Source organism: Lissotriton helveticus, chromosome 7, assembly GCF_964261635.1.
Source record: "Lissotriton helveticus chromosome 7, aLisHel1.1, whole genome shotgun sequence".
NCBI classification, from domain to species: Eukaryota; Metazoa; Chordata; class Amphibia; order Caudata; family Salamandridae; genus Lissotriton; species Lissotriton helveticus.
In genome coordinates, this window is record NC_136068.1 from 924,017,603 (window position 1) to 924,043,045 (window position 25,443).

At 44.3% G+C, this 25,443-nt stretch overlaps 1 protein-coding gene across 2 annotated transcripts in view; it reads right to left on the reverse strand.

Annotated features, from left to right (window-relative positions):
• LOC144769393 (histidine--tRNA ligase, cytoplasmic-like) overlaps window positions 1–25,443 on the reverse strand; it is a 178,461-nt gene that overhangs the window by 120,826 nt on the left and 32,192 nt on the right. For both annotated transcript variants that reach the window (XM_078653448.1, XM_078653447.1), the window contains exons 4-7: window positions 19,789–19,884; window positions 16,363–16,488; window positions 7,541–7,648; window positions 7,041–7,139 (exon numbers count right to left, since the gene is read on the reverse strand). In XM_078653448.1, the coding sequence (XP_078509574.1) occupies window positions 7,041–7,139; window positions 7,541–7,648; window positions 16,363–16,488; window positions 19,789–19,884 (429 nt within the window). The remainder of the gene's footprint in view (window positions 1–7,040; window positions 7,140–7,540; window positions 7,649–16,362; window positions 16,489–19,788; window positions 19,885–25,443) is intronic.

Consider the following 25,443-nt stretch of genomic DNA (forward strand, 5'->3'; position numbering starts at 1 on the left):
CCCTGGACTATAGTGCGCATGGGCATCAACTCCATCCCCAGATTGTTTTTAGCCATTGTGGCGAAGATGGAGTGTAACAGTGTGAGTGATGGCCATGCTAAGAGTAAGTGTAAATTCTGCAGCCGCTACAGGCGCCGGGGAGGAGGGCGGGCGATATGAATGTCAGCAGCCCTACATGCCAAGAACAGATGCATACTGGTAAGTAGCATATTCAGTTCGAGGCATGTGGGCTGCTGAATTCATATCTACAGCATAGAATATATAGCAGTCCCTCCATTAGCGGCGGCCGCCTGTGCCAGCTGCAGACGTTTGAAAAAGTGTTTTTAGAACAGCCTGCCCTACAGCTGCTTGCTGCTTGGAGTGCACATCTACACAGTAGTGTTTAGTAAATGTGTGTGGGGTAGACCATGTGGCTGCTCTACAAATGTCTTCCAAAGGGATATTACCAAGGAAAGCCATGGAGGCCCCCAACTTGCGGGTGGAGTGGGCTCTGGCGGGGACCGTTAAAGTGCGCTTAGCCTTTTGATGGCAAATTTGAATACACTTAACGATCCGGCTGGCTATACCTGCTTTGGAAATGGGGTTGCCTTTGTGCTGGGCAGAAAAGGCAACAAAGAGTTGTTTTGTCTTCCTAAAATCTTTGGTGCTATCGATGTAGTACATTAAAGCTCGTTTGACGTCAAGAGTGTGGAGCATTCTTTCAGCCACTGTCTCTGGATTCTGAAAGAACACAGGTAGTTCAATAGTTTGATTGACATGGAACTGTGAAACCACCTTAGGAAGAAACTTAGGGTTAGTGCGCAGCACCACCCTGTTTGAGTGAATCTGTATGAATGGCTCTTGTACGGTGAGCGCCTGGAGCTCTCTAACACGTCGCAGTGACGTAATGGCTATTAGGAAAGCCACTTTCCATGTTAAGAACTGAATTTCGCATGAATGTAGAGGCTCAAAAGGTGGACCCATCAGTCTGGTGAGGACCACATTAAGGTTCCATACAGGAGCTGGCGGGGTTCTGGGAGGAATGACCCGTTTCAGTCCTTCTAGAAAGGCTTTAATGGCAGGCACTCTGAAAACTGAGAGATGCTGCCTGTTCTGGAGATAAGCCGCTAAGGCGGATAAGTGTATCCGAATGGAAGCATATGCTAGATTGCATTTGTAAAGATGTAACAAATAACAAATGAGGTTGTGAGTAGATGCATCTAGCGGGTTGATGTTGTGTTCTGCACAGTAAATGACAAACCGCTTCCATTTCGCTGCATAGCATGCTCTGTTGGTGGGCTTTCTTGCCTCCCGTATGATATCCATACAGTCAGGAGGCAAGTTAAGGTAGCCAAATTCTAAGACCTCAGGGGCCAGATCGCCAGGTTGAGCTGCTGCGGATCTGGGTGCTGAATGTCGCCATGGCTCTGCGTCAAAAGTCTGGGTGTGAGGTGCAGCCTTTGATGCAGTACCACAGAGAGTTCTAGAAACGTGATGTACCATGGTTGGCGTGCCCACGTTGGAGCAACCAGGATGAGGGTCATCGAGTGTTGCTTTAGCTTTCGTGCCACCAGCGGTATGAGAGGTGCTGGGGGAAAAGCGTACGCAAATCTGCCTGACCAGTTCATCCATATCGCATTGCCCTGCGATTGTGGGTGAGGGAACCTGGCGGCAAAGCTTTGGCATTTTGCGTTTTCCCTTGTGGCGAACAGGTCTATCTCTGGATGACCCCACTGCTGGAAGTACGGGCGGAGTACTGATGGATGTATCTCCCACTCGTGCATTTGGTGGCTGTACCTGCTGAGCAGATCCGCCATCTGATTGTCCTTGCCCGGGAGGTGTTCCGCCATGAGGAAGATGTTCCTCTGAATGGCCCAATTCCACATGCTCTGAGCCAGATGAGACAACTGTGGAGAGTGTGTACCCCCCCGCTTTTGAATATAGTACATGGCTGTCATGTTGTCCGTCCAGATCAACACAACTTTGTTGCATAGATGTACCTTGAATGCCTTCATCGCCATGAAGACTGCCATCAGTTCTAGGTAGTTGATGTGCATCTTCTGTTGCTGCGTTGTCCATAGTCCCTGCACTGTGTAGTGGAGTACATGAGCTCCCCAACCCTGGAGAGATGGGTCCGTCGTTAGGATAATCTGTGGCACAGGCTCTTGGAACGGTCGGCCCTTGCAAAGGTTGTGTGGATTCCACCAATGCAGAGAGTTGTATGCCCGACCGGTCACCAACACTAGGTCTTTCAACTGTCCTTGAGCCTGATTCCACTGATGTGCCAAGCACTCCTGAAGCGGACGCATATGTAGTCTCGCGTGCGGGACTATGAAAATGCAGGAGGCCATCATGCCTATCAACTGCATGAACACTCGTGCCTGAAGCGAGTGCTGCGGTCTGAACTTCTGGATCAGCGACTGAATGCGGTTGATCCTCACAGAATTTGGCTGAGCCGTGGCTGCCAGAGTATCTATTGTCGCGCCCAGATACTGCCGCACATGGGCTGGCTGAAGGTGCGAATTTGGATAATTCAGTGAGAATCCCAGATCGTGAAGAAGGTGAATGGTGTGGGACATGTTGGCAGCGCACTGCTGGGCCGACTTTGCTTGGACAAGCCAGTCGTCCAGATAAGGGTAGACGTGTATGTTCTGCCTCCTGAGGTGCGCAGCCACAGTCGCCAGGCATTTTGTGAACACCCTGGGCGCTGTGGTCACTCCGAAAGGGAGGACCTTGAATTGATAATGCTGATTCTGAATGGTGAATCGGAGGTATTTTCTGTGTGACGGATGTAGAGGAATGTGAAAATATGCATCCTTGAGATCTAATGTTGCGAGGAAGTCTCCCTGATTGAGCAACGGAAGAACCTGCTGCAGTGTTAGCATGTGAAAGTGTTCTGATAGAATGTACTGGTTTAGGGGTCTGAGGTCCAGTATGGGTCTGAGGGACCCGTCCTTTTTTGAGATTAAGAAGTACAGGGAGTACACTCCTGTGCCTCTTTCTTCCACCGGCACGAGCTCGATTGCCCCTTTTTGCAGCATGACGAGTACCTCCTGCTGCAATAAGTGCAAATGCTCTGTGGACATAGGAAGGTGTTTTGGGGGTATGTTGGGTGAAGTGGATGTTAACTCCAGACAATAACCGTACTGGATAAGCTTTCTGATCCACCTGTCTGTGGTGATGGATTTCCAGACTGGCAGGAACTGCTGGAGTCTCCCCCCGACAGGTGTTGTATGGTCGGGGGGCAGTGACAAGGCGTCACTGTTTGTTGGTGGCGGAGGATCGGGAGTTGTTGTTTCCACGACCTCTGCCCTTGGTGCTGTTGCCACGATAGCCGCCTCTACTCTGCTTGTTTTAAGAGGTCTGCGCCCCACCTTTATTGTACTGTGTTTGCTGGGACATCTGGCCTCTGGAAACACCTCTATTGCTTGAGCGACGAAAAGTACTACCCCATAACTGCTGGGACTGGAGAGCCCCCATGGACTTTGCAGTCTCTGTGTCTTTCTTTATTTTTTCCAGTTTGGTATCCACCTCAGGTCCAAATAAATGATCAGGGTTTACAGGCTGATTGAGGATGGTGGTCTGTATCTCTGGTTTGAACCCGGAGATTCTGAGCCAGGCCTGACGTCGCAACATCACACTCGTTTTAATGGCTCTGGCCGCGGTGTCCGCTGCGTCCAGAGCACATTTAATAGAAGCATTAGAGATGAGCTTCCCTTCCTGAATGAGCATCTCCGCTGCCTCTTTATACTCATCGGGCAAGTGCTGTAACAGGGTCTCAAGTGTATCATAGTGTGCCCTGTCATATCTGGCCAGGAGTGCCTGAGTGTTTGAAATACGCCAGATATTGGACGCTTGAGCCGCCACCCTCTTCCCTGATGCTTCTAGCACTTTCGATTCCTTGTCAGGGGGAGGAGCATCACCAGTGGTCTGAGAATTTGCCCTCTTCCGGGCATTAGAAACGACCAAAGAGCCCAACGGCAACTGGCCCTTGATGTAGGTAGGGTCGCCAGGTGCCGGCTTATACTTTTTCTCAATCCTGGGGTTTATAACCCTGGCACGTGTGGGTTCCTTAAAAATGTCTAGTTAGCAAAAAAAGGTTGTTTCCTTTCTGTGTTATTAGGCTTTCATAATAGTGACCAACAGGCCTACATATCAATTAAATAATTTTTGTTTTTAGACTGTGACACTAAATGTTATCATAACACCACACTAAGTTTTGATTTGAAAATCTCTCAAAATTAATTTTATTAAAACAAAGGACTTATTTTATTGTTTGTGTATATTAAATATGTTGATTGAGTAATTTGTGAATTGCTTGCCTTATTTAACATTTAAGCTTGAATTGTTATTAATAGTGACTCTGAGCTAGAATACCGTAACCCGGAATTGTTAGAGATAGATGCCAATATTGTACCAGAGCACTGTACGTTTATACTTCAGAAATATTTTAAAAATGTTTTAAAGACTAATGATTTTGTTTTAATAAAATTAATTTTGAGAGATTTTCAAATCAAAACTTAGTGTGGTGTTATGATAACATTTAATGTCACAGTCTAAAAACAAAAATTATTTAATTGATATGTAGGCCTGTTGGTCACTATTATGAAAGCCTAATAACACAGAAAGGAAACCTTTTTTTGCTAACTATTCTGTACCCAGTCCTTTCTGGTCTCTGGGAAACTCTCACTCTTGTATAAGGTTCCTTAAAAATGTCTGCAGCATGTTTCAGAACCCCCTTTAGCATTGACAGAGTCTTGACAGTCTTTTCAGAGGTGGAAAAGGTATCAAACAGGAAGTCCACCTCAACAGGGTCAGCATGCAGCTGGACATCATAATTTTTAGCCGCCCTCTCAATGGGAGCATTGAATGCCGCAGAGTCCTCAGTGGGGGAGGTATTGACGGTGTACACTTGAGTGTCCTGGGCAGTGTGCGGATCATCAGGGTCCCCTGCATCTGCCCATGAGTCTTGATGATCCTCAGGATCAGTGTTGGCAGGGAAGTTGTCCTCCTCATCATCCCCCTTCCCAGCCTCCACATCTGAATAAGTGGGTGAGGATGGAGGAATGGTCCGAGGCCATGGATCAATCGGCTCCACCAGATCTGGGGAATCCGTAGAAGGCCTTTTGCGTTTCAAGGGAATTATGTAGGACTCCATAGGCTGTGCCGGCGTGATCTTTCTCTTGTAGAGTGAAAGTTTACCGGTATCGGCGTCGATAAAATGTTCCGACTGCTCCTCCATTGGGGGTTGTCGATGCTTCAAGCTCACCACTGGCTGTGGAGGCTTCGACCCCGTGGACACCTTAATGGGCGCGTCGTCGACCGTCCTGGGTGCGAACGCCTTCGGCGCCACTTTAGGCGGCAGCGTGAACTGGATCGGCGCCGTAGATTTTGGCGTTTTTGCAGCGGGCTTCGGGGTGGAAGTATCCTTCGGATCGACCGCGGAAGCCTTGTTCCTGATGCGTTGCAATGAGTCCGACACCTGCTTCGTGAAGGAGGCGGACGGTTTCGTCGAGCCGACAGGCGTTCTCGGTCTACCAGCATGTGCAGACTCGAGCGTCGAACTCTTGGCCTTCTCCGTCCGAGGTGCAGGAACTGCCGCTTTTGGATCATCATGTCCTCCGTCTGTGACGACGGCCTTCGGCGCTGACGGTTTCGGGTCGGCGGTTTTGACAATTGGTTTTGGTGCCCCAGTCTTCGGCTCGACGCCCTTGAGCGGTTTGAGCTCGACGCCCTTGAGCGATTTCGGTTCGACGCCCTTGAGCGACTTCGGATCGACGCCTTTGAGCGACTTAACCGGATCGACACCCTGCTTCGGCTGCCCCGACATGGCGGAAGACGAGGAGGCGACCGGAGCGACAGACGTCTTCTGTTTCGACGGCGTCTCTATCACTTTCGGTTTCGTCGATACCGAAGCTTTCACTTTCGGTTTCGTTTTCACCAATGGCGGCTCCGCAGAAGTGTCCGAAGTCGGGCCCATAGGCGAGACCGTGGATCCAGGTGTAAGGTCTTGGGTAAGGCCATGTGGCGATCCCTCGTCCTGAGCCGTAGTGATTGTTCGATCGGGGCATAGCTCTTCACCTGAGCTATCTTCCGTGGCCCCATAGGCCTCATTGTCGTCTCCTACCTCGTCGAGGACTTCTTCTGCATCGATAACTTCGACGTCTGCGTCGTAGTCGATCTCCACTGCCGGAGTAGAAAGCGGCTCTCGAACTTCTTGCTCATCCGCTTCTTCCCCTTCGAAAATGTCCACCGGTGCCGGGGCCGTCTGCCGGGCCTCCTGGCGCGCCACGCACCGAAGTCGAATCGTCTTCTTCGAGCGAAAACGGGAACAAGCCATACAGTTGGCTTCGTCGTGATCCGGCGACAGGCACTTGTTGCACACCGGGTGGACGTCGATGTGGGGATACTTCGATCCGCACACCGGGCAATTCTTGAACGGGCTCCGTTCCATGATGTGTCGTCGAAAGTCTGGTTGCGTCGACTGGGCCTCGAGCACCGAAGAGTCACGCGACTCCTCTGGAAGTCCGACTCAGGAACTGAGCCGGAACAGAGCTGGGCACCGAACGCAAGACAATACCGACGCTATAGGAAAAGGCATTTGGGCCTTAAGGAAAGTTTCTATCTATTCCGATGTTGAGTGATCAAATATGCATCCGAACCCAATGGCGGAAAAAAACAATCTGGGGATGGAGTCGACGCCCATGCGCACTGTAGTCCAGGGGAGGAGCCACCTATCTCGTGATACTTCGAAGACTCTTCCAGGACAACAATGTGCAATCATCCGGACCCCAACACTAGGCGGCGATCTATGCTGTAGATATGAATTCAGCAGCCCACATGCCTCGAACATCAGAGTTTCAGGACACAAAGAACAATAACTAAGCACCTAACTCTAGAGTAAAACTAGGCTCCCAGTTATATGGAACACCAGGAATTTTAAAGCAGAATTATCAAAGCAGCAAATACGATATGTGCCCCGAAGCACACATGATGGTTAAGTCACTATTCAAGCATTAAGCTAAAAACAAATTTTTAAAAAGCAAATATAAACATGCTACCTTGTCCAGTTTGTCAACAGATGAGCAAATGGTTCGGAATTTGTTGTCCGGGACGCCACAAACTGCAAACATTCCATCCAATATACGCCTGTCATTCACCTACAAAAGAAAGGTACGTCATAAGGCATATTAAAGTCTTTCAACACGGTTTCAAATTCACTACACACAGGCCACAGAGAGCCACCCCTACCAGGGGAATTCGATGAGGATCACAAATTCATAAAGTTGTGAAGTTTGTGGCCTTGTCACAACTTTGTTGAGCTGGCAAAGTTAAAAACAAAAATACCCAAGTGGCGTAGGTAAAGTTGGACAACTTTTTCAGTCCTAGCAACAAGAACCAATAGATAGGTTTGTCATACTATCACCTCCAGATGTTCAACAGTGGCAACACTGGAGTCCAACTGTTACTCTCTTGAATGCCCCAAAGAAAATACCTCTGTAAACTTTCCAGTAAACTCTGAATTAAAGTATTTGTAGGAGGTGTAGATTGAGGGGCCTACCTTAATTAGAAAGTCTCCCAGCTGCAACTCACTCAAGATCTCGTGCACAATCTTCAGACACTCTGCATCAGGGATCATAGCATCGTATTGGCCCGCAATGTCAAAATCCTGAAACACAATTAGAATACCAGAATCATTTCTCAGCAGAAAAGAAGCAGAAAAGTCAGCTAATGCAGAACATACAAGGCCAACCTGCAAGCCCCCATTGTGTTTGACAAAGGATGTATTGAAGTGTAGGAGATGTAGGGTAATGTAAATATACTTGTACAGAGCACTGCTACCTAGAAGGTTCCTTGGCACAGAAGGATTAAACAGATTTCGGAGTACCAAGTAAATCAAGGAGATTAAGTTGAAAATAACACATTTTGCTGAAGGGGATTGGGGATTAAATGGTCATGATGAGCTAGATGAGAGTCACAGATTTTGGTTGCTATCACTGAGCAAGCACACCCTCCTGCCTCAGAGAGGCAAAACCTTGGGATCTTTACAAGGTGTGCATTAGAGTAGAAAGCAGCAGTCAAGCAGAATGATAATAATACAACTTTCTGCTGGTATATAGAGCCATTCTTGGGGAAGTGTTAAACACTATACACAGTCTTACATGTGACTTGTTAGGTGATAGGTAACCAATGCAGTTTTCTCAAAGCAAAGAAGGTGGAAGCACAGTTAGGAAGCAGCAGGGCTGAATTTTGGATAAAATGGAGGTGAAGTAGAATAAAAGCAAAAGAACCAAGGAAAAGGAAATTAGAATAATATAACCCCCATTGAATTGTGGCCTGGATCACTAGTTGACGAGGGTGGGGAGGGGCGGGGGGGGGGGGGGAGTCAAGATCTTGCAGATGAGTTTTATTACAAGAAAGCAGGTGGAAGACAGTTTATTAAACGTGGCTTGAGAGCGAAAGATTTCGATCAAAGAGTTCGCCCAAATTGCACACTGAGCAACCTAACTCAGGTGGCCAAACGCAAGGCAAGAGAGTGGAGAGTTACTGGCTGAAATCAAGAGACTATCCATTTTGTCTATGTTCAGTTTCAAATAGTTATGTCTCATCCATTCCTTGAACTCAATCATGCAGTAACAAAAGTCCTGATATTCAGCATGAAAGTCGATGTCAAGTGAGACCAAAACTTGAGTATCATTAGCGTAGATCATGAATCTTAAGACAAAAGATCTGATAAACTGAGCGAGAGGACAGAAGAGAGATTATAAAGTGTGGGGTGATGACTTTCTACCATATTTGAGAGTACTACTGTGTGCACAACTGAAAAACAAGCTTAATAAGGTTTGGCGGTTCAAAGAGGGAGGGTGGAGACAGAAGGTGAGTAATGCCAACAGGAGGTGAAGTTATACAGGTTATGCAATTAAAAAAACAAATGGTATTAATGTTTTATACACTTAGCCGGATATGCAAAAACGTTATCAAGGAATCTGACAACATTATCAAATAATCCCTAACATTTTTAAAATATAGAAGCCATTTATTAATTTAACAAACTTAAAAAAAATCAAATATGCTAACCTATAACACTTTTACACCATACTTTTTATATTGTTTGACCAGCAGCAGCTACGTTGTGCACATTATAAAAAGCATCATGCAGAGGCACGTGTATGCTCCATAATACTACTAGCGCTCATGTCATTCAATAGGTGCACAAATGTGTGATGATCTATGCACATCTGCGTCACCATCCATGATCTACTCTACTAAATGACGCAGAGCCGTTTAAAAAGAACATTTATTTTCCATCCAAGGTGTGAAAAATAAAAGTGTTAAAGGGTGGACGAGGAATGGAGGAGTGCGTGGGGGAAGGCAAAGGGGATTGGGTGGATGAAAAGGAGATAAAATAAACATTAACCAGGTGTGAAATGGAATAATGGTAAGGGAAACATCACATGAGTGAAAGAGCGACAAGGAGCCGGGGGGGGGGAGGCGAGGGGACACTGGAAAACACATGCACTCTCATGGAGTACTAAACGAACAAGCATTTGCAATGCATAAGGTCTCGCATTAGGAAAGTTTGAGCTATTGGTATTGTAAATGACACATTTTTTATATATGTGTTGGTTTTGAAAATAGCAAAAATAATAGCTTTGTCATTTACAATGCCAATAGTTATAACTTGTGACACCTATAGCATTTGTAATGCAATATGTGTTGTATTCACGTGACTTAGATGTATTGATATTACAAATAACAATGGCTTTGAATTTTTTTAATAATTAATACTTAAATAAAAGTTATTGTAATTTATAATGGCAATAGCTTAAACTTTTGTAAATAACTTTTGTGAAGAATATGTTCAGTGTATTTTATTGTGACGAAAATCCAAGAACAGAAGTGAAATACTAACCTCTTTTTGTGACATTTGTAATAAAGCTTGAAACATTGAGAGATCATATTTGACCCAGTTGTTGGTAAATGGTTGCACAGATTGATGCTGTGGTGGGGCTGAGAGATGTTGTGGTGGCGACTAGTGATGCTGTGGCATTCAATGATCCTGTGGTAGCGCATAGTGATGTTGTTGTGCCCCTTAGTGATGCTGTGGTGATGCGATAGATAGAGTGAGTGGGATAGATAGATAGAGTGAGGGCGATAGATAGATAGAGGGAGGGCGATAGATAGAGGGCGATAGAGAGATTGAGTGAGCGAGATAGATAGATAGATAGATAGATAGGAGTGAGGGCGATAGATAGCTAGACAGATAGATAGAGTGCTGGCGATAGATAGATAGAGTGAGGGCGATAGATAGATAGCGTGAGGGCGATAGATAGATAGCGTGAGGGCGATAGATAGATTGAGGGCGATTAGATAGATAGAGTGAGGGCGATTAGATAGATAGAGTGAGGGCGATAGATAGATTGAGCGCGATTAGATAGATAGAGTGAGGGCGATTAGATAGATAGAGTGAGGGCGATAGATAGATAGAGTGAGGGCGATAGATAGATAGAGTGAGGGCGATAGATAGATAGAGTGAGGGCGATAGATAGAGGGCGATAGATAGAGTGAGGGCGATAGATAGAGTGAGGGCGATAGATAGAGGGCGATAGATAGAGTGAGGGCGATAGATAGAGTGAGGGCGATAGATAGAGTGAGGGCGATAGATAGAGTGAGGGCGATAGATAGAGTGAGGGCGATAGATAGAGTGAGGGCGATAGATAGAGTGAGGGCGATAGATAGAGTGAGGGCGATAGATAGAGTGAGGGCGATAGAGTGAGAGTGAGGGCGATAGAGTGAGGGCGATAGAGTGAGGGCGATAGATAGAGAGAGGGCGATAAGATAGAGTGAGGGCGATAAGATAGATAGAGTGAGGGCGATAGATAGACAGATAGAGTGAGGGCGATTAGATAGATAGACTGAGGCCGATAGATAGAGTGAGGGCGATAGATAGACAGAGTGAGGGCGATAGATCGATAGATAGTTGTGTGTGTGGTTGTGTGTGGTTGTGGTTGTGTGTGTGGTTGTGGTTATGTGTGCGTGGTTGTGTGTGTGTGGTTGTGTGTGTGTGGTATGCTTTGTTTTTCTATGTTTTGTTATGCTATGTTTTGTTGTGTTTGGTATGCTATGTTTTGCTAGGCTATGATATGTTTTGTTTTGTTATGCTATGCTATGTTTTGTTATGCTATGCTATGTTTTGTTATGCTATTTTTTGTTATGCTATGTTTTGTTGTGCTTTATTACGCTATGCTTGGTTATGCTGTGCTTGGTTGTGCTGTGCTTGGTTGTGCTGTGCTTGGTTGTGCTGTGCTTGGTTGTGCTGTGCTTGGTTGTGCTGTGCTTGGTTGTGCTGTGCTTGGTTGTGCTGTGTTTTGCTGTGCTGTGTTTTGCTGTGCTGTGCTTTGCTGTGTTTTGCTGTGCTTTGCTGTGCTGTGTTTTGCTGTGCTTTGCTGTGTTTTGCTGTGCTGTGCTTTGCTGTGCTGTGTTGTGCTGTGTTTTGCTGTGTTGTGCTGTGTTTTGCTGTGCTGTGTTGTGTTTTGCTGTGCTGTGTTTTGCTGTGCTTTGCTGTGTTTTGCTGTGCTGTGTTTTGCTGTGCTGTGTTTTGCTGTGCTGTGTTTTGCTGTGCTGTGTTTTGCTGTGCTTTGCTGTGCTGTGTTTTGCTGTGCTGTGCTTTGCTGTGCTGTGTTTTGCTGTGCTGTGCTTTGCTGTGTTTTGCTATGCTGTGTTTTGCTGTGCTGTGCTGTTTTGCTGTGCTGTGTTTTGCTGTGCTGTGTTTTGCTGTGCTGTGTTTTGCTGTGCTGTGCTGTGTTTTGCTGTGCTGTGTTTTGCTGTGCTGTGTTTTGCTGTGCTGTGCTGTGTTTTGCTGTGCTGTGTTTTGCTGTGCTGTGCTTTGCTGTGTTTTGCTGTGCTGTGCTATGCTGTGCTGTTTTGCTGTGCTGTGTTTTGCTGTGCTGTTTTGCTGTGCTGTGCTTTGTTTTGCTGTGCTTTGTTTTGCTGTGCTGTGTTTTGCTGTGCTGTGTTTTGCTGTGCTGTGTTTTGCTGTGCTGTGTTTTGCTGTGCTGTGTTTTGCTGTGCTGTGCTGTGTTTTGCTGTGCTGTGCTGTGTTTTGCTGTGTTTTGCTGTGCTGTGCTTTGCTGTGTTTTGCTGTGCTGTGTTTTGCTGTGATGTGTTTTGCTGTGCTGTGTTGTGCTGTGTTTTGCTGTGCCGTGCTGTGTTTTGCTGTGCTGTTTTGCTGTGCTGTTTTGCTGTGCTGTTTTGCTGTGCTGTGTTTTGCTGTGCTGTGTTTTGCTGTGCTGTGTTTTGCTGTGCTGTGCTTTGCTGTGCTGTGCTGTGTTTTGCTGTGCTGTGTTTTGCTGTGCTGTGTTTTGCTGTGCTGTGTTTTGCTATGCTGTGCTGTGTTTTGCTGTGCTTTGCTGTGCTGTGTTGTGCTGTGCTTTGCTGTGCTGTGTTTTGCTGTGCTTTGCTGTGCTGTGCTGTGTTTTGCTGTGCTGTGTTTTGCTGTGCTGTGCTGTGTTTTGCTATGCTGTGCTGTGTTTTGCTATGCTGTGTTTTGCTGTGTTGTGCTGTGTTTTGCTGTGCTGTGCTTTGCTGTGCTTTGCTGTGCTGTGTTTTGCTGTGCTGTGTTTTGCTGTGCTGTGCTGTGTTTTGCTGTGCTGTGCTGTGCTTTGCTGTGCTGTGTTTTGCTGTGCTGTGCTGTGTTTTGCTGTGCTGTGTTTTGCTGTGCTGTGCTTTGCTGTGCCGTGTTTTGCTGTGCTTTGTTTTGCTGTGCTGTGCTATGCTGTGTTTTGCTGTGCTGTGCTTTGCTTTGTTGTGTTTTGCTGTGCTGTGCTTTGCTGTGCTGTTTTGCTGTGCTGTGTTTTGCTGTGCTGTGCTTTGCTGTGCTGTGTTTTGCTGTGCTGTGTTTTGCTGTGCTGTGTTTTGCTGTGCTGTGTTTTGCTGTGCTGTGCTTTGCTGTGTTTTGCTGTGCTGTGTTTTGCTGTGCTGTGCTGTGTTTTGCTGTGCTGTCCTTTGCTTTGCCGTGCTGTGTTTTGCTGTGCTGTGTTTTGCTGTGCTGTGTTTTGCTGTGCTGTGCTGTGTTTTGCTGTGCTGTGTTTTGCTGTGCTGTGTTTTGCTGTGCTGTGCTGTGCTTTGCTGTGTTGTGCTGTGCTGTGCTGTGTTGTGTTGTGCTGTGTTGTGTTGTGCTGTGCTGTGTTTTGCTGTGCTGTGCTTTGCTGTGCTGTGTTTTGCTGTGCTATGCTTTGCTGTGCTGTGTTTTGCTGTGCTGTGCTGTGTTTTGCTGTGCTGTGTTGTGTTTTGCTATGCTGTGCTGTGTTTTGCTATGCTGTGCTGTGTTTTGCTATGCTGTGCTTTGCTGTGCTGTGTTTTGCTGTGTTGTGCTGTGTTTTGCTGTGCTGTGTTTTGCTGTGCTGTGTTTTGCTGTGCTGTGCTTTGCTGTGCTATGTTTTGCTGTGCTGTGCTTTGCTGTGCTGTGTTTTGCTGTGTTGTGCTGTGTTGTGTTTTGCTGTGTTGTGCTGTGCTGTGTTGTGCTGTGTTGTGCTGTGTTGTGCTGTGTTTTGCTGTGCTGTGTTTTGCTGTGCTGTGCTGTGCTTTGCTGTGTTTTGCTGTGCTGTCCTGTGCTGTGTTTTGCTGTGCTGGGCTGTGTTGTGCTGTGCTGTGTTGTGTTGTGCTGTGCTTTGCTGTGCTTTGCTGTGTTTTGCTGTGCTGTGCTGTCCTGTGCTGTGGTTTGCTGTGCTGTATTGTGTTTTGCTGTGCTGTGTTGTGTTTTGCTGTGCTGTGCTTTGCTGTGCTGTGTTGTGTTTTGCTGTGCTGTGTTGTGTTGTGTTTTGCTGTGCTGTGTTTTGCTTTGCTGTGCTGTGTTTTGCTGTGCTGTGTTGTGTTTTGCTGTGCTGTGCTGTGTTGTGTTATGTTTTGCTGTGCTGTGTTTTGCTGTGCTGTGTTTTGCTGTGCTGTGTTGTGTTTTGCTGTGCTGTGCTGTGTTTTGCTGTGCTGTGTTTTGCTGTGCTGTGTTGTGTTTTGCTGTGCTGTGCTGTGTTGTGTTTTGCTGTGCTGTGTTGTGTTTTGCTGTGCTGTGTTGTGTTGTGTTTTGCGGTGCTGGTAAGGGTATGTGAGGGTGTGTGTGAGGGGGTGTGAAGGTGAGGGTGTGAGGGTGAGGAGGTGTGTGAGGAGGTGTGTGAGGGGTGAGGGGGTGAGGGGGTGAGGGCGTGAGGGTGAGTGTCTCCAATGAATGTCACTGCTTCGCCTTCTTTGAAAATGTTCAGTGCTGCAAATAGAGCATGCCGCCCTAATTATCACAGCATGAGGCCCCAAAGTGATCATTATCACAGCATGCAGCTGCTGGAGCACTCAACTGCACATTAATTATAGTTGAGTGCTCCAGCAGCTTGGGGCGCCTGTTGACATGCTGTGATAAGTGGGTCTCATGCTGTGATAATTGTTGCGGTGCCTGAGGAAGTGGAGACTCCTGCTGGGATAATTGTTCTTGTGGGGCCTCAGGAAGTAGAGTTTCATGCTGGGATAATTGGTCTGGCGGGCTTGCAGCGCCTGACATCCAACAAACGTGCACAAGCTGCTCAACCTTGAAGCGCGTTCACAGACCTGGGTCGGCTCGTACCCAGGTCTGTATCGGGCTCGTTCACAGCTGTTACTCCCTTGACAGGGAGGAAGGTGACTATAGTCTCGCTGGCGGGAGCGCTTCGCGCTCCAACGCCAGCTCGACCTAAAAAGAAACAAATAAACAGGACTGGATGAACCAAAAGAGTACGATAATGAGTGCCAGAAGGCGTCGACCCAGATCTCAAAAGATACACTAACAAACCGGACGATATAAGGAAAACAATCTAACAATGGAGCCAATGCCCATGCACATTACCAATCATAGTAGGAGTCACTGTACCTCGCGATTCGAAAGATTTCTTCGAAGCAAAACAAGTTGCACATGTCCATGCCCAACACTAGATGGCAGGAGTATGCAGAACATGTGCATCTACAACTAGGCCACAAACAAAGTAGTTCCCTAAAACAGTGCAGTGGAATGACAAAGGTCACCACATCAAAAACACGATAAAGAGGCTACGACCAGGTGATTTTAAAGCTAACCAATTGAAACAATGGGTACTCTCTAAACCCACTACAGTTACTTTTGCGAAGGAGTAACTTACTATCCACAGAACAAGGAGCCAAAACATTCTCCAGCCTTATAGTCCTTGCTGTAGCCCAGGGAGCATATTTATGGGCCTTCAGGAAAAGAGACAGCCTTTTACAGCCAAGCTAAATACACCTTCTGCTTCAAACAGCATTTGAGTGAGTGCAGGAGTTAGTCCCTTTTCCTGTGCTATAGAAATCTGTGTGCCCCAAGGCTTGCACATTCATGCAATATGTGGAATTCAGTAGATAAAACAAAAACAAACATTAAAGTCTGCTGTTTAGTCATTCAGAGGCGCAGATCCTTGTTTTTGTGCTTTTACAGATAAACTGGCATGGTTTGAGGAAAACAAAGAGCTTGTGGGTAGTGACTTTAGGGTGTGCAACCAGCACATGGTTAAGCGCCAGAAAACACAGGCACTCTCACTGAGTGCTCAAAGAAAAAGAAAAAAGTAGTTGCCTGAATGTGAGCGTGTGTCATCTAATCACAGGAATGGTAAAGAAGCTATTCTCCAGGCAATAGACAAAAAGAAGAGGAGGAAAGAAAGCCATGAAATAAGAAGGACGCAAATGTGAGAGACATGAAAGCCAACCAATGGTAAGCAATAGGCTTACTCTAAGCCCACTGTAAGTTTCGGTATGGTCCACATGAGGTCTTTCTACATCAAATACCTTAAAGGTGTCTGTAGACCAGACCTTACTACCAAAAATTACCTGCTTAACTAAAGAAAATGATTCAAAATCGTTACTATATGAAATATTCAATGCTGGAGAAAAGGTCCCATGTATAGCTATTTAGCCAATAGGCAACATCTCATCCCATAAATTCCTATGATTAATATAACCGAACAGCACAATAGAAAACAAAAGATTAAATTAGTCATGACAATATTTTTAAGTATGACAACTGTAAGAGCAGGGTTTTTGTAGAATGTTTACACTGTACATATACCATAAAAGTACACAATGTCCGAGAAGCAGATATGAGTTACAATATAGGTAACATATTATACACAAGGCAGAAACAGCGCCTTGATCCCAGATATGAAGGAAGTGTAAGTCTGTGAGATGCATCTCATACACAACACAGTGTCAGCACTGTGTGCAAGAAATCATTCACAGTATCTTTGCCATCTATCACTAAAACTAATTTCTGGAGAAGCAGAAAAAGTGTCAGAAATTATGCCTAGGCTATTCTGCCGGCTAAAATGACTAACCCAGAGACATGAAAATGCTGATACTCACGCACTGGTAGAACTCCCTGTAGCGGCCCCTTGTCATGGCAGGGTTATCTCTTCGGTACACTTTGGCAATGTGGTAACGTTTGATGTTGGTGATTTTATTCATAGCAAGGTATCGTGCAAAGGGTACCTGGGAACAGAAATGTTAAGGAAGAAACACCACCGGATGGCGGGGGAAGGAAAAGATTTACCTTTTTAAGTAGAGATAGACAGAACTGTACAAACACTAAGCCAGCCATGCTGTAGAAGAAGATATAATTTTATTTATAATGACAACTTTCTCTCGAAAGACTTGGTAATGTTATGACAGGTAGACGAGTTTTCAGCTGCATATTTTTGGCACTGAACTCTAATAGGGCAATCAAATCATACAACCATGATTTGGCATTCGAGCCAAATGTCTAAATGTAATATGGACAAAACTAAATGTATAGCTAGGCACACCGCTTCCACATTTCATAAGGAAACCATGAAGTACAGTCTGGCATTGAAGAGTGGACCTAGCCCGCTGGCACTAGTCGGTCCTGGCTACATCATATAACCGGCAGCTCCAATTCCAGTTGACTTGTAAAACAGATAACTGAGTAGGGTAATTAATGTGAGGCACTGAGAGAACTGTCTGAATACAAGTGAACATGTAGCGCATGATAACTTGTCAAATTCTACATCTTTTTCACATGAGGAAAAACTTACTGCTTGGATTATTACTGATAAAGTTAATTACTCTGAGTCTCTTTCCAAGCCTTTCACTTCCTATGAGCTGTGTGCAGCTCTACCATAGGCACCCTGTTGCCCCCCGCTCCAAATGTTTTTTCTATTCAAGACCGCTCCCTTTGCCAAAAAGCTGCTCCTCTGACTTGGGAAGTATCCATAAAGGAAAAGTTTGTAGACCCTACCAAATGCTGTGTACTAATTCAAGCATGAAGGGGAGGATCGTGATTAAAGTATTCCTGGGAGGGAGGTATGATGACACCTACTAAGAAAAGGCAGAATAAGAGTATTGAAGGTTACCAACAGGCATCTTAGCATTTTCTCTTTCAGAACAACACAACTTCAGCACAATCCTAACTGATATTATTCAAAACCTACATACACTCTTCAACGGTTGAATGCCAACACATCTATTTCAATGCACGTAAAATGCAAGCAACAGACAAGTAAAATAGAAAGCCAGTAAAACAGAACACACATGTAATAAGTAAAAAGATCATTTCTTTCCACATGTACCAGGTAATGGGGGGGGGGGGGGGAATGATAGAAGCACCATCAGCTCAATGTGGAGGTTGATAACTTTTTGGATCTCCATATTGTTTGGAAATTATCAAATAAAACTGTAGAGATTGTAAATTGCTGCACATTTCAGATAAATTCAACCTGCCAATGTAACATTCTACAAACAAATGGCTACAAACCTAAAACGCACAAAAAGGAGATGAAAGGAATGCTTGAATGAATTTCAGCCACTGGTGATCACGAAGGGTGCATTCCAGACACTCTTTTTTGGCCTTTCTAGACAGACACCTGTTGTATAAAGTTAGTCCTGTCTGCACCAATAGGACAATGGACTGCAATGCGAACCAGAGTAATTACCAGTGGGAATGAGGTGGGCAAAACACCCAAGGTGTATGTCCTCCTAATCATAATAATGCAAAAATGGATAGTATCACGGAGAGGGCTGTCTACGTGCTTAGGTCCTGCCCTCGTAAATGGAATAAAGTGTGGTCAGCATGGAATGTTTACAGGGGAGAATTATGTGATCCCTTACCAGAAGATGACAGTCAGAGTTCAGACGAGGAAGAGGAGGGTGACTAGGAAGAGATGGGGTTGTAATATAGGCTAATGGGGAGAACCGGGGAAACACCAGGAATAGGGCGTACCTCATAGCTGCTTCATTGTACATATATGGATCTAATTAGTGGGTAGGCGCAGGCATTGTAATTGTCGACTTGTGTGATTATACATCTTGACCGCAGTTAAAGTTATGGTTCATAACATAAAAAATAAAAAATGAAAGACCTAAAAATTGTTCAACAAAACCCAGACTGAAACATATATCAAAGCGATATGATACGCCGCCAGACCTCAGGGTTGTCGGTATTATGGCTGTGTACCAACAAACAATGCTGAAGGAAACATATTATTGAAGCGGCCGGCCCTAGAGGATGTAGGCCCTGCACTGTCTTTAGATTTTGTATTTCTCTTAAATAAAGGTATTTTTTAATTTAAAAAAAAAATGGATAGTAGACTGTCATAATTGAGAACTTATGGCTCAGTAGTGTTCGTCAAATATATTAAAGGAAAAATGTCCTCAAAGACCCAACAGTGGCATGCTTCATCATATGGCCCTTCCTCACACCATCTTCACCCAGGGTGCTATTGTGGCCTACAAAACTTCTGAGAAAGATGAGGGGGGTTGGGGGTCTCTACCAGGGTGATGTGAGTGTGGGAAGAAACGAAAATAGAAAATGTGTGGCTAAAACAACTTCGGGCTGGCCTCTAAACGTTGTTCCAAGTGGGTAGAAGATACAAAAATAAATAAAGTACGGTGTTAATTCAATCCAGTATGGAAGGTCATCATGTTTGTGCTGAAAAGACACCCTCATAGGAGAAGTGTGGAGGCACTGTTCAGGAACATACCCTCTTCGCTAGGCTTACTCTTAAAACTATAGCTGATAGAAATAAAAAAAGATACACAACACGTAATAGGGTGGGCTTCGTTGTAACCAACGGATTTTGGACCTATCTCTGAGGGATGACAAAGGACTCTGATTACATGGAATAACAAAGGCAGTCACAGTAGTGATGAGTCTTGACAACCAGTAGGGAGGTCCAGATTCAGAGGTGTTCCACACACTGTAAGTGGAGAGTGGACCAGCAAGGACAAACACAAAGTTGGGGAAAGGATTTTTACCCACACTAGGTAGTGATCTCGCCTTCACTTATTCTTTACACCGAGAGTGAGCAAACTAAACAGATACCCCAAAGAAAAAAAGTAGAAGGAAAACTGGAAAACTGGTAAATTGTCACAAATCTTAGTGGTATGAATTATTTTCATACCTGGTCAGAAAAATATTTGTTCATCTGTTGTGAAAGAACAAAATCCTCAAAGGAAATAATCATGTCGATAACAAAGTCCCCTTTGATTATTGGGCAAAGAAACAACCTTTTGCATGTTTATAGAAACGTTCTCTAGTCACTCAGTAGGATAATAGTAACACCTGTCATCACTGTGCTTAGACGCAGAAGATATTGTACATGAGGTGCGTGATATTAAGGGGTATTATTAACAAATAAAATTGACCTTACCTTGAATGGAAGCACTTTTAACATCCAAACTGTATTTCTGATTTACAGGTATTATATGGATTGCAGGCATGAAGTGATACAGTGGAAGCAGAGCGCATGTACATATCAACCAGTTAAAGGATACAGTCAAGTCATAGCGTAAAGAAAGGAGCTCTCCACCCTGGTCCTTGAGATCGTAGATAAGTTTTGAGTCTTCTCCATATTTGCCAGTTAGTGTCTCCTTTGATAAACAAAGATAGGAAGATATAATCAATTCAAGAGAAGCATCTATGAACCTTGCAAACTCAAAAAGATAGATTGGCCTAAAAGTGATTTCCTCAAAGCTGGTAGCACAGAGGCAGAATTCTACAACCAGTACTAGAGTAAGCTGTCTTTTACAGCACACATTGAATTGTTTCTATATACATCAGAGGAAGGAGGGAATGGATGTGTAGCTAGTGAAAGATTAAAGCACTTCAGTCAAACAGTAGTATGAGTAAGGCATACAACACTGCAATGAAGAACAGAAATGCAACAATTCAAAAGTACTTTAAGACATTAAGGTCATGATTTCGGTATAAGGACCCATAAACACTACTGTTGTGATGATACAAATATATCTTTTGTTGTCTTTTTTTTACTAGAACACAACAAAATTCCAGTTCCACAGTAGAACGTTATTTATTTTCTTGCTTGAGATGCAGTTCATATGGTGGGTCCGTTACATGCTTCAGCCAACATGCGTTCCATTCTATGTGGCATTATCTGTAGTGCTTTCTCAAGGGTGGAAGGCATCATATAAACATGAGTTTGTATTACAGTACATACTGATTAGTACCGTGGTACATGGTACTCCAACAATCATGCAATGAATACTGAACAGTAGTGAATGTACACAGCAATTTCAAATGAAAGAAAAAACAATGTACTATCGTCTGTCACTGAGTGATATATGTTGCTCACACTCTATTTCTCTGCTCTATGGGTGTAGACAGAGAATGGGCAAGAGAAAACAGGGAGTTGAGAGGAATCTGGTATACTATGCAAGAATATAACAGTATTTTTGTTTTACTTAAAGAGATCTTCAGGAGGGACGTTTAAGGAATTGTCAGAGAAAAGCATATGTAACCATGTGGCCCTGTTGGACACATTGGCGGATGTGGCCCTGTTGGACACATTGGCAGGCTCAGTCAGTGGGGAAGGGCGGAGGGGGTTGAAAACACAAACAATGAGCTATGGAAGGTGGCATAACCAGAGAACGAGTAACCCCCTGTCCTACAGATAAATGTGTTAGGCATATATGTTAGCATGACCCGCAGGGATGTGGAATTCCTATAGCCCGACGACCAGGACACATTGTTTGGGGTCAAGGGCAACAAGTTTTCATGTGCATTTTGTCCTTGGGACAAGTAGGCCCAACCCCTACAGCACAAACCCTTTGGCTGCCAGTTTACAGTAACACATTGTGGATCAGGGAAGGGCATTGTCTGCAGGAAGGTAATATTTGTATCCATGTGTTAATGTTGTTCAGACTTGTATTTATGGTTCATTAATGCAAATCCTTTATAAGTAGGTTGAGCGCTCTAAGTAAATGTTGTTAGCTCCGACTGACTACTTACTGGTTCCAGTATAAAATGTGTACACACATTTTCAAAGTTTAGCAATATGGGGCTATGTATAATGCTCCCAGAATGCTCTCGGATAAGATGCAAATATTTGAAGAAGCTTGAAAGCAAGATGGATGAATATATGTGCTTTCACAATAAAATGTTCACAAAAAACACGTGTAAGAAAAAAACATTTAGCTAAAGTACTGTAAAGGTTTAGGTACCATTTCTTTGCAGCATCATTTAGTAAAATGTGGGAATGTATGCTAGTATTCCCCAAAAATATTCATAATGTAAAATATGTGTAACCAGTTTCAATAAGATTATAGGAAACATAAAAATAAACAAGCAGTGGCATACCCATAGGTCTCAAATTGGTGGTCAGCTTTTTGGTTTTGTCACTGGTTGACTTGTTTTAGCGTGGTTTTTGTAAAGCTTTATTGGTGTGGGAGCTGCTGGGCCCTCATCATTATAACAAACATTGGCAAAAGCAAAAATAGTTTTCAGTCTCAAAAATCACACATTGCCACAATAATTCCTGGCACTGAACAAAACTACTTTGTGTGCCAATATGCCTCTTGTGAAAGAGCAGGAGGCTGTCACACAGCGAAGCCAGCCGATAGACCAGGCGAGAGACAGATTTAATCAACACAAAAGGTCATGGTTAACGCAAGACCTAATTAGGGGCCCAATTATTAAAGAAAGTCTCAAAGTGTACCCATGGTATATGTCTTTGCGGTAAGTGCAGATATAAGGCTTTCATGAATTCACAGATGTAGGCCAATAAATTGTACTCCTAGACTGGAAGAAGATTTGCGTCAGCCATTGTCCAGAGTAAATTTCCAACCTTTCTCAGTGTGAGAAAAAATTTGATAAGAGTAAGTGAAACCCCTTAAAACATACAAGCTAGTAGGTTTGCACAGATTCAAAATGGCATTCCAACACTGGAACTATTGCTTACCACTACCTTCAGCCCCAATATGTAGATCTGAAGAAACACGGCAACATAAGGGTATTGTTCGTATTCAAACCCTACTAGGACATGAGCCCTGGCTTAATCATCAAAGATATATCAGAGCCCTTATATAATTAGATTACTGCCATACAGGACAAGTAGATTTATGCAGCATGGACAAGTAGATATTTTATTACATTCCTTAACCCTGGACCCTATGACAATTAGAACAACCGCAATGTACAAAGGGAAGGGAAACAGGATGCCAAAACAATTATTGTGTACCTTCAGTCTGGTTGTTGGAAAACAATACTTTTGTTCTACTAGCCTTCTGCTCCATGGCTATTAATATATAAAACTGGGGTTGCACATAAAAAAAGGGAAACAGGATGACAAAACACTTCTTGTGCATCCACTCTCTGGTTGCTGGAAACCCCATTTGTTGTTCCTGACAGTCTTCTGCCTCTGGTTTTATTGTTGGTACAGTGACTGCTGCTAAATTTTAGTGATAGATGTGGATGGACACTAGGATTACCATGGCAGTACATTCCCCACACACCTCCAGTCCTCAGAGACCAGTTTTAGAGGGGCCGAAGACATTCAACATCTTGAAAATGTCGAAAGTGGGTATGGTTGGCCCTGCAAAAGGATGCACTGCACCAAAACAAACTTGAAAGGGAGGCTTGTACCAGGTGATGCTAGCTGCCTACACCTCTGATAGGGAAAGCAAAATTGAGTCATCAAGCCTGTTAAGTCGGTTGTTGAATAGGTTAAATGCTATGCTCCAGCTTCCACTTCCACTTTGGAATAAATCACTAGAGAATTTGGCAGGGAATAAAATAAGGCACATGCATGGTGATGCAAATGTAGCTCTGGGGATGGTGCAGCGCCTCCACACCTGCATGTGTTCGGTTAGGGACAATGGTGTGGGTGGAAGTGAGTGTTATTTAATTCTATTACTACTTCTGTCATGAACAACCTCTCTGTGCTGACATGTTACAGAGTATTATACATTTTGGCACTATGGATAGCGGTATCTCCCAAACAGCATGATAACACAGCATAAAGTCAGAAATAGCACACAACTATCCTGGTATGTCAGGGGCCTTAATAACCCACAAAAGGCATATCGAGTACTAGTACTTTAGATAGGCATAATGTAGACCTAGCTATGCTCAAGGAACCTCATTTGAATCCTAGGCAGCCAACACAGTTTGCAATAAAATGGGGCCAGGATAGATATTTGCCACACTCACTGGGGTATGTGTACTCATTAAGAGGTCATTAGACTTTATAATGGTAAAGATCCCTGACTACCCGCAAAGGTACATACATACTGTTGGTTGGATCTATGTTGGGGCACTGTATTACGTGTATGAGCCTTTAAAGCCCTTAAAAGAAAACCCCAAAATATTTGAGAAAATCCTAGACATTTGGAGACAGACAGAAGCAGAAACCATTTTCTGGGGTGGTGATCTGAATCTGGCTTTAAGCCCAAGGTTGGACAGATATGGTCGAGAGGAAGGAGACACTCACTACACTGGTATCGTCAGATGTCTAGAAAGCCTTTAACAGAGTACATTAACCTTTTAATATCCAGGTTATAGGAAAAGCCATCTTTGGCCAAGTGTATAGAAAATGGCTGCTGGCTAGCTATGCCAATTCATCTATGAACATGCTAGTGGCTATGCATCTGGGTAGATTTAGCTAAGCAGAAGCACCCTGCAGAGATGCCAACTCTGCAGGGTGCCTATCCACTAGCCCTGCAGATATGGAATGATATTTGCTCCAAGTGTGTGGTGCTCCAGGGTAAAGGGAGGTATCTATAAGCTCACACTTTTTGCAAGCAACATACTACTTATCCTGGACTCCCATCAGACACTACGGATCCTGCTCTTACAAGTGAATGTTTTAGAAAGGTAGGTGGATTTAAAATAAACATATGTAAAGATCTGGGAATATATCCTTGCCCCTTAGTCTATAGAGATGGTTCATATTTTCCCACTGTAATGGACCTGAAAGCCATGCACTGGCTACCGATCCGCAAGCTGATTATATTCAAGTCCATGGTCCTGAAATTCAAATCTCTTCATAGGTTGGGGGCACCATACCTCAGGAAGAGAATTCAACTCTACTACCCGCGTCGTGATCCGAGGTCGGCAGCACTCCACTTAGCCTGCATCCCCAAATCATTTCATGCTCGAATTGGAGGTCGCTCCTTCCAGGTACCAGAAGCAAAACTCTGGAACAGCCTCCCCCTGGAACTTAGACAGATGAAGGATCATCTTCCTTTTAGGAAATTGCTGAAAATCTGGCTATTCCAACAATAATGCGATATCAGCAAGTTGAGTGCTCCGTTAGCCCACACCCAGTTTCCGTATCGCCGGGACACTCAATCGAGTAGCTGTGCGTTTTATAAGTCCCTAATAACATAACAGCTAACAAGGTAATTTATGTAGGGATGAAAATAACTAAATATTTACACTGAGTAATGCCATTTTCCATACTCTTCTTGCTGACATCAGGAACGATCTCCATTTGTGCGGTCAGTTACCTTCGACCCGAGTTGGCAGGATAGATACCATTAAGATGGATGTCTTACCTTGCCTATTCAACTTGTTTCAAGCTGTCCCAGTTACAGTAAGCTCAGATTTCTTAAATCAATTACACTCAAAAGTGACCATCATTTTTGGAAGTGAAGAGGACACATCTGCTGCCCAAAGTATAACAACAAAATCTAAATAATATAGCCCCTGCCATAGCAGTGTGGACACTTTGTAGCACAACTTGTATCACAAAAAGCAAATATCTAACAAAGCTTATATTAGTCCTCACAGGACAATACCTCACATGACGGGTAAAGTGTTTTTCAAAAATGTCTGACCTCTTTTTCATCTTTGCCCACATATTTCTCAGATGACTTTCGAACATAACTTGCAAAAGGTCCCTTTTCGTCGAAGGGCCCTGCTGACATACACTTGCAAATGAATGAAAGTCATTCAAACAATTCAAACATCATTTAAGGTTACAGAAACACGAAGATGACACTACGTACAATTGAGACATTGGTAATAATCCCTAAGGGAAGCAGTGAATAGAGATTTCAGTAATAACGACTTTGCTGATCTGCCCCAGACACAAGGGTCTGAAGTAAACAAGTTCTAAAGTATGTATGTCATCATGACATGCCTTAAATGGGTTTACATGAAGAACATGGGACAAGCCTATTGAAACAAAC